Source organism: Athene cunicularia, assembly GCF_003259725.1.
Source record: "Athene cunicularia isolate RWA chromosome 11 unlocalized genomic scaffold, athCun1 chr11_part1, whole genome shotgun sequence".
Classification (NCBI taxonomy): Eukaryota; Metazoa; Chordata; class Aves; order Strigiformes; family Strigidae; genus Athene; species Athene cunicularia.
Window position 1 is genome coordinate 2905770 of NW_020799113.1, and position 12572 is coordinate 2918341.

At 38.1% G+C, this 12572-nt stretch overlaps 1 protein-coding gene across 1 annotated transcript in view; it reads right to left on the reverse strand.

Moving 5' to 3' along the window:
* The window catches only part of CDYL2 (chromodomain Y like 2), a 28096-nt gene extending 18032 nt beyond the window's left edge, over positions 1-10064 (reverse strand). The window contains exons 1-2 of the mRNA XM_026856689.1: positions 9458-10064; positions 1239-1456 (exon numbers count right to left, since the gene is read on the reverse strand). Coding sequence (XP_026712490.1) covers positions 1239-1456; positions 9458-9638 — 399 coding nt within the window. The 5' untranslated portion in view covers positions 9639-10064. The remainder of the gene's footprint in view (positions 1-1238; positions 1457-9457) is intronic.
* Between the last annotated feature and the right edge of the window lie 2508 nt (positions 10065-12572).

The following is a 12572-nucleotide window of genomic DNA, read 5'->3' on the forward strand; positions in this document are numbered from 1 at the left end:
GTACCATCAGTTTTAACTATTTTTAGTATTGTTCTGTGTATTAATGTCCATGTGCAGGTATGCATTTGGGAAGGGGAGTCAAATTTAGGGCCCATCATACCTGCCAGTGGTTTTATTTGAAGATCATTGTTAAGTAAATAATTTCAAAGTTATGAAGTTTCTTATTGAATAAAGTAATTCCTCAAAGCTAAAATCTATTTTTCTCTCAGATGGTGCTCAAACGGGTATTTTGTATACTCTTATCTTGAAGTTACTGTGTTAGACAGCTGCACTGGCGTGTCTGGAGGGCAGAAAAGGTAGAGATCTGCCACACTGCAGGCAGCTCGTGGAGGAACTCTGCCTGCAGAATGCTCAGACAGGCAAAACTGGTGCTGGGAGGCAGCTCCTGTTGTTTCCTCTCTGATCTATGGTAACCCCTCTCCATCAGACTGTTACTGCCCACATGGAACACGGCTCAAGAATGTTCTCTGCTCTCCAGGACATGCATCCTGATGGAGGCGTTTATTGACATCCCTTTTGTTCTGACATAGGAAAGGTATTACCAGGACCTCGCCACCTGCTATGCTGGGCTCACGGGGAGTGGAAGGAAAAGCTTCTCAGCCCTTCCAGTGACCTGTGTATATACTGAGTAATGCAAGCTACAGGTCCAAGTCTGACCTTCAGTGTATAATGTTTGGAACAAGGGAATTCATTAATATTGTTTATATGTTGTGCGACTTTATGCAATCCACCTGAGAATAGAGGCCCTAATGGGTTCAGATTTCATAAATTAGGACTCCTAAAGTGATTCAGAGAAAAAGCAATTAGGGATCAAGGTATACTTTTAGAATTTTGTCTCAGGATATAGCCTGAAATTCTCTGTATGCAACAACAGGAGCACTATTTAAATTAATAAAATGAAAGAGACCAGATTTATCCCAAGGACAACAAATATCAGTAACTTCAACATGTGAAAAACTGCTTCAAACAACTCCATGCTGGAAATACTGACTCTGCCATTCCTTTCTTTACTTCTGATTTTCAGTTTCGGACATATAAATTAAAAATTAATTTCCACTGCATTCTTTTTGATAGGAATCCCAAGCGTGAAAAAGTTAGATATATCTGAACTCCATATATTTCTTTTCTAAGATAATCAATTAGGAAAGAAATACTTAAAATCCAGTTCAGGTGCAGTGTTTCCAAGATAACCCACATATTGGGATGGCTTTCTTTGGCTTTTATGGTTACATGCTTACCTCTGGGGTCAGTGCATTGTTATCTGAAGTCTGACTTGACAGCAAAATATGGGTGAAACCATCTTCTTTCCGGACTACAATGTCCCTGAACCGGCAGTTACTTTCATTTTGACGCACGCTGTATCTCAGCCTCTTATCGAAGACATAATCTTTCTCTCCATCTAGTTTCCTTTTCACAGTGCTGTGTAGATTCAAGCTTCCATTGGCCAGAGAAGTACCTTTCAGATGGAAAGAATCAAAGCATAATCAGGTCTATACCTTCAAAGAAATGGAGTGATATTTTTTACTAGCTTAAACATAGCTCAGTATTTACAATAGCCTCTATATGATAAATTTGATAAATCAAAAATATACCTGGCTAGTCAGTTGTGGCTTCAAGCCATACTTACTATTCTGTATTCCAACATGCAGTACTTTCTGTTGTCTGACCAGACAACCTCTAGATGCAGTGGACTGTAGCATGTAGGACTGGTGCTCTTACTGGGATTCAGTTCTGCTTAAGATGAAAGCAGTTGTATCATACTCTTTCATATGAATTTGGGTTGATCCCTGAATTCACAGAAAGATTCTAGCTCAACTTTGGAAGAACCTGACATGTCAGATTTAGTCCAAATCCCATCTTTCAAAGTTATATGTTCTTCCTTTTGTGGTGACCAAAAGACATTATCAATTTTCAGTGACAATCTGAATACACACTTGTGGCAGATCTCTGTGTGACAGTGTTAGCTCAGCCGACCCAACCAGCATTCTCTTCCATCTACCCCTCTGGTTAGCATCAGAAGTAGCAGTTAGCTATCCTCTTTGCTCTGATCCTAAGCTTCTGCTCATTACATTTTACAGTAACAACAATTACTGACTTTTGACTAATATTGGACTTTGTACATAGAAAATATTAATACTGATGCCATTTTGGAGGGTATCCAGCAGCAACGAAAAAAGGGAACTATGACAAGAGAGATACAGTTCCTTCTTAAAAACAAATGACAGTAATAGTATGTCAATGTTAAATGACAGTTTCTTCTGACTTACACGGTGTATGAACTGTAAACTATTACTTTGCTCATGTTTAGAGTGCCTCTGTAATAGGCAGTGTGTTATGATTGGTAACAATGCTGAGCTGGAACGTTGAAAACATCTTTACAAGATTTTAATGCAATACTCCTTTTCTAATTACAGATGTTTCACACTATTGCCATTAAAAGTAAAGCAGAGACAGGAACAGAGATTGAAGTCACTCTGTTCATTCAGATAGTTTCCAAATCTGTTTTTTGTTTAAATATGCCATATTTAAGGAAGGCCAAGAAAGAGCCGAATGAAAACACCTTTGTTCTTTACTCCTGCCAAAGCTGACTTGTTCCAGCTTCTGGTATCAAAGAGCCAGGAATTTTTAAAGGGCAGATGACATAAATATTAGAACATAGATTTAAATTTATAGTTTAAATGACCAATATCCAATTAAAAAGGCTCTGCTGGAACAGAATTGAATGGTGAATTCATAACCAAATGGTGAATTCTCTAAACCAATGTTAACTCCAACTCATTTTGGATTAGCTATGTTTCAACTCAATGTTTATGTAGGTAACTGAACTGTCTGATACCTCTCAGCTGGCAATAGCCTGTGGAATTGTTCACAGTGTGTGTAATGCCTGTACATACACTGCAGTTACCATATGGGATGTTAATATAGAGTGCTTAATAGTATTTAACTGGTGCATCATTTGGCCTCATCATGTAATGTGTACGTGTGTGTACACACATATCTATCTACAGAATTGCACAGTTGCTAAAATGTCTGCTATTCCAGTCAATCATAAAACTCTTTTTCATTCTTATAAGATACCATCTAAAGCATTGCCTACATTATCCTGGATAGAGGATTTAACTGGTGCAATGCAAACACCGACAAATTACATTAGATCATCTATTTGAAAAAAAATCATTTGAAATCAGCAGAATTTGAAATTTCTTTTCTTGACAAAAATTATCAATAAGTGTAGAAATCACCATGCGCTTGAATTTTAAAAATGATGAATAATTTCTTATGGCATGTTTCTTCTTTTTCGAAAGGTTTTGCTACTGCATATAGTTTGACATGTATTCTTACAAACAAAAACCAACTGATGGAAAACTAGTATAATTTGGAATAATATTACTGAATAGTAATATTGATTATAATAGTAATACAGTAATATTTGTTACAGGAAAATACTGAAACAAACATTATTTGACTGAGGCAGACATAAATACTGCATGTTTGTCTATTCGATCCTTACTGTGTTGCTTGACCCAGGAATAAACTACTAAAATGTGAAGAGTTAAATCTCCCAAAAAAGTGTGAAGAACTTATAAAATCAGAGGCACAAATGAACACCGAATGGAAGATCTGTCAGACTAACTGTACTGATTATCTACCTAATGTTGAAGATTATGCTACATCTATTTTAAATACAGATGGTAAGGGAATAGTAGATTAATTCACACAGATAATCCAGTTCAACAAAAAGCCTCACAGTAATAATTTTTTTGTTGTATTCTTCTTTGAGTAATGTATTCAGTTTGTAAATTAAATATATGATGTAAAAAACTATAAATCTTATCACAATATTTTAACTATCTGCATGCCAGCTGACAGGAATTTAACCAGAGGAAAGCAAGATCTAAATTAAATATGGGAGAAGCATAAATGGAAAAGTGTCATTTCCAAGAATGGATGATTAACAGAACAACATATAGTGAAAAAATTGTTGTTTCAGTGTATACAGTGCATCCCAGCAATCTTGTTTATTCTGATAAACTGGAGAAAATGATCAGCAAAATCTAAAGACAACAGTCATGTGAAATCAGGCCAGTTTAGCAATGTCATAGCATGGATGTGAGGGAGCTACTGAAGGTTTGCTCTGGAGCCACTAAAGCATCCAGATTGTCTCTGCGTGAGGGTTAATAGCACCTGCTTAAAGCACACAAGGGTAACAGGACCTGAACATGTCAAGATGAAAAATGACTGTGACGTAGGAAAAAAGAGACATCCTCAGAAAAATCTATACTGCATGTGAAACAAATGAAGGATGTCACAAATTAACTAAGGAAGCTTTAGGTACCTTTAAGTGTGGTTTACTGGCTTGGAGTGAGTGACACTTAGAGTCTAACTACAAAAAGAAAACAGAATGGGAGAAAACCTTCCTTCCTTTAGTGGGAGTTTAATCTTGGTTTTAATCAGCAGTAGAACTTGTGGAATACCTAAAACCACACTGGTATTCAGAAGTTTCAATATTTTTTAGGGGAACTTAAGATATTCCCAGACCACTGGTGCATCCAGTTAATCCTTCCCCAAGAATGGCAGCAGGGCTGCTATTTAAGGAGGAAATGCAAGCTTGGCCACTTTCTGCAGTCCTTCCCACTAGTATCATCCCCAAGTGTCGTACAAGAATACGAGAGAATTCATCCTTCCTGCTTCCTTCAGCATTTGCTCACGGACCTTTTCATGGATTTCTCTAATCACCTTTAGAGCCTGTTGATGCTGTCTGTCTCCACAGCTTCCTGTGGTAGGAGTTTGAGAAGTTGTGTAGCTACTACACAAAGAATTTTCTTTCATCTGTGCTTTTATCTGATGTTCTACTGGTTTCAGTGAGTGGTCTCCAGTTCTGCTACTGAAGGATTTAGTGAACAACAGTTCTGCATTCCTCAGTCTTCCCAGTAGCCTTTCTCTGTCTCCTTTCTGTCTTTCTTGTGGGTAATGGTTAATACTGTACATACTTAAAAGCAGTGTTCTGTTGATAATTTACTATTAATTTCAGACTTCTCCAGCTAAAGGAGCATCTGTAAGATATCTAAAAGCAATGATATTTTATCCAAACTGAGAAAGCAAGCATATTTGGTTGTCTTTTACTGCCAGTATTGCTCCAGAATAAATAAAACAGAACAAGCTAAAATACCAAGAGGAAGCAGTGACTAAGTTCATAGAGAGTATTTAAATTAAGGGCACCATGAGACTACAAAGATTTTCGTAATGGAGAAAAACAGTGGTTAGTGATACATGACAAGCAAAAATTCTTCAGCAGATGGTACAGAAATAGAGCGATGTAGAAACAGGAAAGAGAAAATTAAAAGGGGATGTTTTTTGATGCTGTCAAGAAACTTGACAAAACAATCACTCTCAATTACAATATCTGGAGAGAAACAGAAATGTGATAACAGAAGACAACAAATATCATCAGGAAGAACAGTACTGTTAGCTCCTGGGAGCATCAGTGGATGTTCTCCCACAGAGTTTTTCAACATTTTCCAATTTGCAGACCCTTAAATAACTGTCAGTAAAGATGACTCGCTCTCCTTATGATGGGATGTGTAGAGGGTAGAAGAGAGGTTTTGCTAAGAAAGGTCTGTCCCAACTTCAGCAAGGTTCTAGGCCTCCACTAGGGTGCATATATGATTTTGTGCATATATCTGTAGGTATACAGTCCCCTTTCTGGGGTAAACAGTTTACTCGTGAGAGTTTTATCAATAGGTTGAGCAGGAAACACTTGTACCCAAGTGGATGTATACACAAAACCAAATACAGACTGGTGGAAGTCCATTCAAGGAGTCATCAAAAACTAGTCTGCAAATAGCTATTATTTGTTTCAACAGGACTGGCATACCACAGACATCAAAAAGATATTTTTTGATTAGCTATAGTTTATAAATTACTAATTATATTGCTTGGTTCAATACACTGGTAGTTAAACATTATTATAATATGAAAGGATACTGGTTCAAGTGAATGGATTTTGGAGGCCCTCAACCACAGGCCAACATTGGTAGCAGAGCTGGGCCTACAGCTGGGTTTTCTAATTGTGGGGAATTTTTGAGTTTTCCAAATCTAGACTTCATCTCAAGACCAATTTGAAATGGTCGTATACATTTTCTGTGCACTCTTACAGTCAGTTGTGAAATGAGTCTGACGTTCATTTGAGCTCCATATAGGCAATCTCAAAGCTGGCACAAATGTCTACTTTATCGGATCCTGCCCTGGGCTGCCTGGGAGCCACAGCTTCTGGGAGCCAAACCCAGGTCCTCCAGGCTCCCTCTTTGTTCTACACATAGTGCCTGGAGCCCTGCGAGCGCTGATGGGGCATGGCGGGCTTTCGACTTCCAGACTCAGTGGCAGACTGCCTGAAACCTCTGGCATAGCTGGCTGCCTCAAAGCTAAACGTGGGAGTCCTGCCAAGCAGACTGCCACATTGCTCCCAGTCTCAAGGGACAAAGCCTTGGGATCTTGGCTCAGATTTGGAGAAAGTTTTGAAACCCAAGATGTCTGGAACAAAACTTCTGTTATTCAATAAATTGGTATTTTTCTCTGTAACTTTTTTCATTTGTAATTTGTAAAATTTCAGACCGGTTTTATTGTGACATCTATCCTGATTAAAATGAGTTTGTGTGATGCTAACAGGACACATGGCAGAATCACACTGGCATCTTCTGTGCTACTTCCCTGGGAATGTGAATAGTGAGGGAGTTTTCAGTAAATTGTTGGACTAGTTAAAGAGTAGTGCAAGTTTCTTCGATTTGACATTTCAGATGATGTAAAATCCTGCATCAGGAGATGTGACTTCTCTCAAACTTGTAGGGCAGTATTAGGAAAAAAGCTAGGGGTTTTTTTTTTTTGACCCTTCTTCACCGGTTTCTGTCTGCTCTTACTTTGGTAGTCTCATCTCTCCTCTTTGTAGTTTTCCCCACTATGCATGTGCTGGCTATGACAAAGCAAGATTGGAGGGACTTCTGACCTTGGGAGTGCTGCTGAGTATGGGTTTTTCAGATGAGAACCAGGTAGAGATTTAAAGATCTCTTGCTTTTGCCTACAGGGAAGTCATCTTGCAAGGGAGAAAGGAGAGCAAAACACAGAACAGAAGTGATGGATTTGGAGAATGCAAAAATCATCATAAAGAAATGTTTCAAAGGAGCTGCATACATCAGCTGTTAGGCCAGGAGCCCTCTGTACATGACAGAACACCTGGCTGCTTAGGCAAAGCAGCTTTCTACTGAAATAGAGCTCTCTTACAGGGATTAGTCAAACAGGAGCTGGTGGATGCCATTCATTAGCTCTTGTGGGGACAAAAGAAAGGCTTGTTTGACCTTACAGTTCTCTGTGGCCCTTTAGTTCTTCATTAAAAAGAGAAAGGTTCTGAAATATGGCAATTAATGCATTTTAAAGATGTATTTTGTATGAGAACATCCCCAATGAATAACATAAACCAAATTATTAAAAAAAAACGTCATTAGAAACAGTAAGAAAGCAAAGAAAAATAACTTTATATGCATCTGTAATTATAGATGCAAGCCTTTTAAAAGAAGCAGGCTACTTTTAAAGCAGTCTTACACGAGCTCAAACTCGTCAAAATACAAAAGCCTGCACTCTCAGTTTTAAGTGTCACTGACATGAGGCATTTAGGCATTTAAAGCTGAACATAACATTTTGCTGGTTTGGGAGTCTTAAAATATTTGATGCCTGGGCTGAAAGATCCTAGTAGTCATAGGATGTAACCAGTAAGACTAGGCAAGGTCAGTTCTACTTCCCAAATCAAGTAGTATTTGCTAGATTGCCAGTAGGGTGGAAAATGGAAAGCGAGGTGATATAATTTATGTTGACTTTTGAAAAGTTTCTGGCAGGGCAATTCACAAGAAGCTGTTAAGGAAATGAGTGCTATCATGGGCTATAGAAAGTGGCTAATAAAAATAAATAATTGGAACAAATGGTTACTTTTCATCATGTCAAATGATTAGTAGTTGGCTGCCCCAAGGACCTGCAGAAAGATTAGTTTATTTAATGTACGTATTAATGAACTGGGAAGAGAAGTATGAGAGGAAAATTTGAAGGGAATACAAAGTAAGTAGAGTAAAAAGTAGGAAAGATTTTGAAGAGCTTCACTGAGTCATAAGAAAAAGGTGAATTGGCAAGAGTAAAGCATATTAAATGCATAATGAAAAGAATCATACATATAGCTGTGTTCTAAATTAACTGTAACCAGCAAGGAAAAAAAAAAAACCTAACAGCAACCGTGTATCACTCAATGAAAACCTTTATGCAGTGTGTAACAGCAGAAAAAATAATTCTCAAAAGGTTGTATCACCACTATATCAGTAAGCAGTAGGAAATCATTTGGAACAGCTCCTGCTGTTTTTAAAAGGTATTAAAAAAACCCCACACACCAAAGGCACAAGAGGATACTGAAAACGACCAGGAATCTGGAAAGACTTCCATGTGGTAGGAAGGCAAAAAAGGCTGGGGCTACATGCTGATTGACAGGACGTCTTCCACTTTATCCCTTCATATAAGGACAAGAGCTTATTCAATGAAAGTAAAGGTCAAAAAAGCCCAAACAAAACCCCAAACCCAAACCCCTGATCAAATAAAACATGCATCTCATTGTTAACTCCTGGAAATTACTGCCACAAAGCACTGTCTAGGCTTTAAATTTGGTAGCATTAAAAAAAAAAAAGATTGGATACATAGATAATGAGAAGCTACTTAGATGCATTAAGCTGAATAGTATTTATAGAGAACATAAACCTTTATTCTCTGAGAACAAAGCCAGTCAGTAACTATGAGGATTAGAAATAAATTCCTATTTGTTCTTGTCCCCTTCAAGGCTGTTTGTACCTTCCTGTAAAGTATGTCCTGAGACTTCTGATGTATTCAGTCACTGTCAGAGACAAGGGCCTGGCAGTTCTGAGTGCCCCTGAATATGATGAGCATTAATACTGAGGAACTGGAATGTTATTCAGCCGTACTTATTAGGACACTTTAGCAAGAGTGGCATTAATTCTGTTTCTAAAATAATCCAAATCTTTCTAGATCCATTGGGTCTGTGCACACAAAACTGAGAAGTCATTTGTTATTTGGTGATACACAGACCCGAAGCTGCAGTATTCTACGTACCTCAGTTGTCATTCCCACTCCGTACCTTATCATTTCCCCACAAGGACTTTATACTGTAAAGTCATGTAACAAAGCCCACATTGCTTCATGTCACTCTGTGGGAAACGGAAGGAGAGAAGCCAATTGATAAAAAAATGGTCTGATATATGGGGAAAGAGCATGAAGTTTGTTTATGTTCTTCTCACCATATCACTAGTGTAGCATGACGATGATTTTTCCAGTAGTGGACTCTCTATTTGCAGCTGCTGCAATTAACACCACCCCCAGCCCCCTGCCAAAGACAGTAGTTGTTTAAATCACATACCAATTCCGTTCACAACAGGTGAATCATTACTAACTTCCAACATGCTGGGCAAATTTTGTTCTCCTTCATGATCATTTAAATCCATATTTTGCTGTTGTGAGCCATTCCCAAAATGTCTAGAATCTTTTTCATGACTGCCATCTCCATTCTGCAGACCATTATGTGGCTTTTTCAGTGGCATGATCTGTAAACCGCTGGGAGTAGTTCGGTAAGTCACAGTTTTAGCAGCCCTGTCATTAGCGGATGCCGGCTTTGCTGTGTATCCTCTTTTCGGTTTTTGAAGAGATGGATTAATTCTCTTCCTTTTGTGTGTTGACCCTTTAGACTTTCCAGATTCAGAAGGTCTATGTGGTATTTTCTCAACAGAATACCCTCGACTTTCCCGTAAAAATTTTGGAGTGGTGGCCTGTTTCCCATGTCTTGGTCGCTTTTCTCTAGTAACATGTAGTCCATTGAACTCATCAATAAATTCCTCACAATGTAGTAGATGATGTTCAGGCTCCCAGGTGTCTTCATTGCTTCCATAGCCTTTCCACCTGATGAGATATTCCCATTTGCCCTTTTTGTTCTTCCTTTTGTCTACAATCCTCTCTACCTAAAAGAAAAAACAAAAATAGCATTTTAGAAAGAAAAATAGTTTGGTCATGAAAGGGGTGTTCTTCATTTACAGCTAGGGAGGCCTCCCTGACACTGACTGTAAAGGTGCCTTAGTATTCATGATATTCTCCCAAAATATAGTGCCTAAAATATGAACTGACTGACATGAAAAGCCTACCCAGGCTAACCAAAATGCAGCAACCTATTTTACAGATTTAAATTTACCTTATTTTCACAGGATTTAGTCCAACACTATATTCCCATTGGATCCTATACAGAGCATGCTGAGGAAACCTACCTGGTGTGTGTATAAACCACTTGACATAACATTTAGGAATCAGTGTTAACATGTTTCTGTTCGACTAGGAATTCCCATGAACAGACCTGGCAATACGAGGAATGCAGTAGTCCCAGCAAGGCCATTTCTCTTTCTGAAAACATTAAGGAGAGACATAAACACCTGACCAAATCTGATCTGAGAACCTGCAACAGCCACAATGTGAAGAAACAAGAGAGAGCCTGGAGATCATTAACAAAAGCATGTTTTTTTGAAAATCTATTAACAAAAGCATGATTTTTTTAAAATCTGGTTGCAAAATGAGACTATTACTGTTACATTCCTCAGCTACTTCTTTTTTGAAAGAGCTAAATAAAGCATCTTGTGCTATACTGTCACTGATCACTCTCCTGAATCCACACATGCATTATGTCCCTATAAACTTCCCCATACTACTAGAACTAATTATTACAAATTACAGTATTTCGCACCAAAGATCTTATCTAAAGTAGTGTACATCCACTTTGCTACTTCCAACTTATAAAAATTTGTATTTTTTAATCAATGCAATATTTGAGTAAATACACCAATTTAAAAAAACCCCAAGCAAATGACAGGCATAAAAGCAGGATTATGTAGAAGTACTGAATTTCATTAATCTATGCTAGAGAATGTCAGTTTAAGGACCAGTTCTGCACCAAGGGATAAGGGACTGTATTGGGACTGCAAGCTGAATGTGAATTAACAGTATCATGCTGTTGTGGAAAACAGACCGTACAACTGAAGAAATCTTTGTGCTACCTCAGCACTGGCAAGATCTCAACTAGTGGCAGAGTGCATATGGAAACCCAAGTACAATCAGTGGACAGCTAGTCATGGGATTAAATTGCATCAAGCGAAATTTAGATCAAGTCATTAGGAAAAATGGAATGGTAGTCAGAGTGAAGCATTAGAATAGGCAAGGTGGGGAAGGTACGGAAAGATTTTAGAACAAACATTTTTTGTTATACAAACACCTGCCATGAAAAGTCACGGCTGGAAAATCAGGTTATGATGAGAAAACCTTTTGAAGACTCTCCCAAGTTTTATTTTCCAATTCTTTTAATTTTTTAAATATTTTAAAATGTGGCTTATGAGGGATAATGATGCCACTAATGAATAAAAAAATCATTATCATTAACCAAAAGCACTATTGTTAATTTAGAAAAATAAATAAGTGGATAGCTAATGTAATAGCTTTCATTGCTCTTCAAAGAAAAATCATCTCATGTGAAGAACAACAGTGGAATCTGTATGGAGAATTTAACCTTGAAGAAGGGCAATCACAGCAGTGTAAGTAATTGTTCTTTTTAGGTCCCCTGTTAGAGCAAAGCAGTGGATTAATTCTGTCTGTTCACTGGCTGGAACTGTACATTCATAGAAATCTTGGTGGGTTCCCCAAAGGAGTCTAAATGTAATTAGCAACTAAACATTATACTACTATCTCAATTCATTTACATGGGAACTGTGCTAAGATATCTGTGTCTGAGTCATAGTGGACAGCTTTCCTCCCTCTCCAGGGCACTCAACTGCAGCATCCCAAATAGCTCGTTCCTGTGCTCTGTCTTATCAAATATCTGCACAGAACCACTGCAGAAGCAGAGCAAGGCATCCTTTTTACTCTGAATTGAGCACAGTCCCCTTCACGATTGCTCAGGGTGGCAAAACAATTAACTGAAGCTCAGTCTAGGCAAGTTTGAGATCATTTGTCTGAAAAGAGGAAAAAGTCTTCAGAACAAAGATGAACTGGCATTTTTTTGGTCCTCATTTGGGATGCGTGGCTTTCAATTGTTGAGCTAATAGACTTAAGATCTTGTTGACTTTATAGAGAGAAGCTGTCCAAATTATCCCTGGCTTTAAAATACTTTTCATCCTCCTATCTGGGACTAGCCAGAAAGACTATACATCGAACCAGGGAACTCTGTAGTGGCCTGTGGTTGTCTGAGGATTTGTTAATTACTGCAGCTCACTATAGTGAGGAACAAAACATATGTGTATGTATGTATGTCCTGGGGAAAAATCAAATTGCTGCTGAACTCAGTAGACCACATCTATCATTGCAGTAGAGAATCTGGTTTAGTGCTATTCCGCCTGTACTAGCTAAACAACACATGCATTCCCCTCCCTGTTTAATCCAGGAGTTTGGACTTGGAACACAAACCCTGTGTCAGGTTGATGCTACCTCGGTGTAACTTCTTTCTT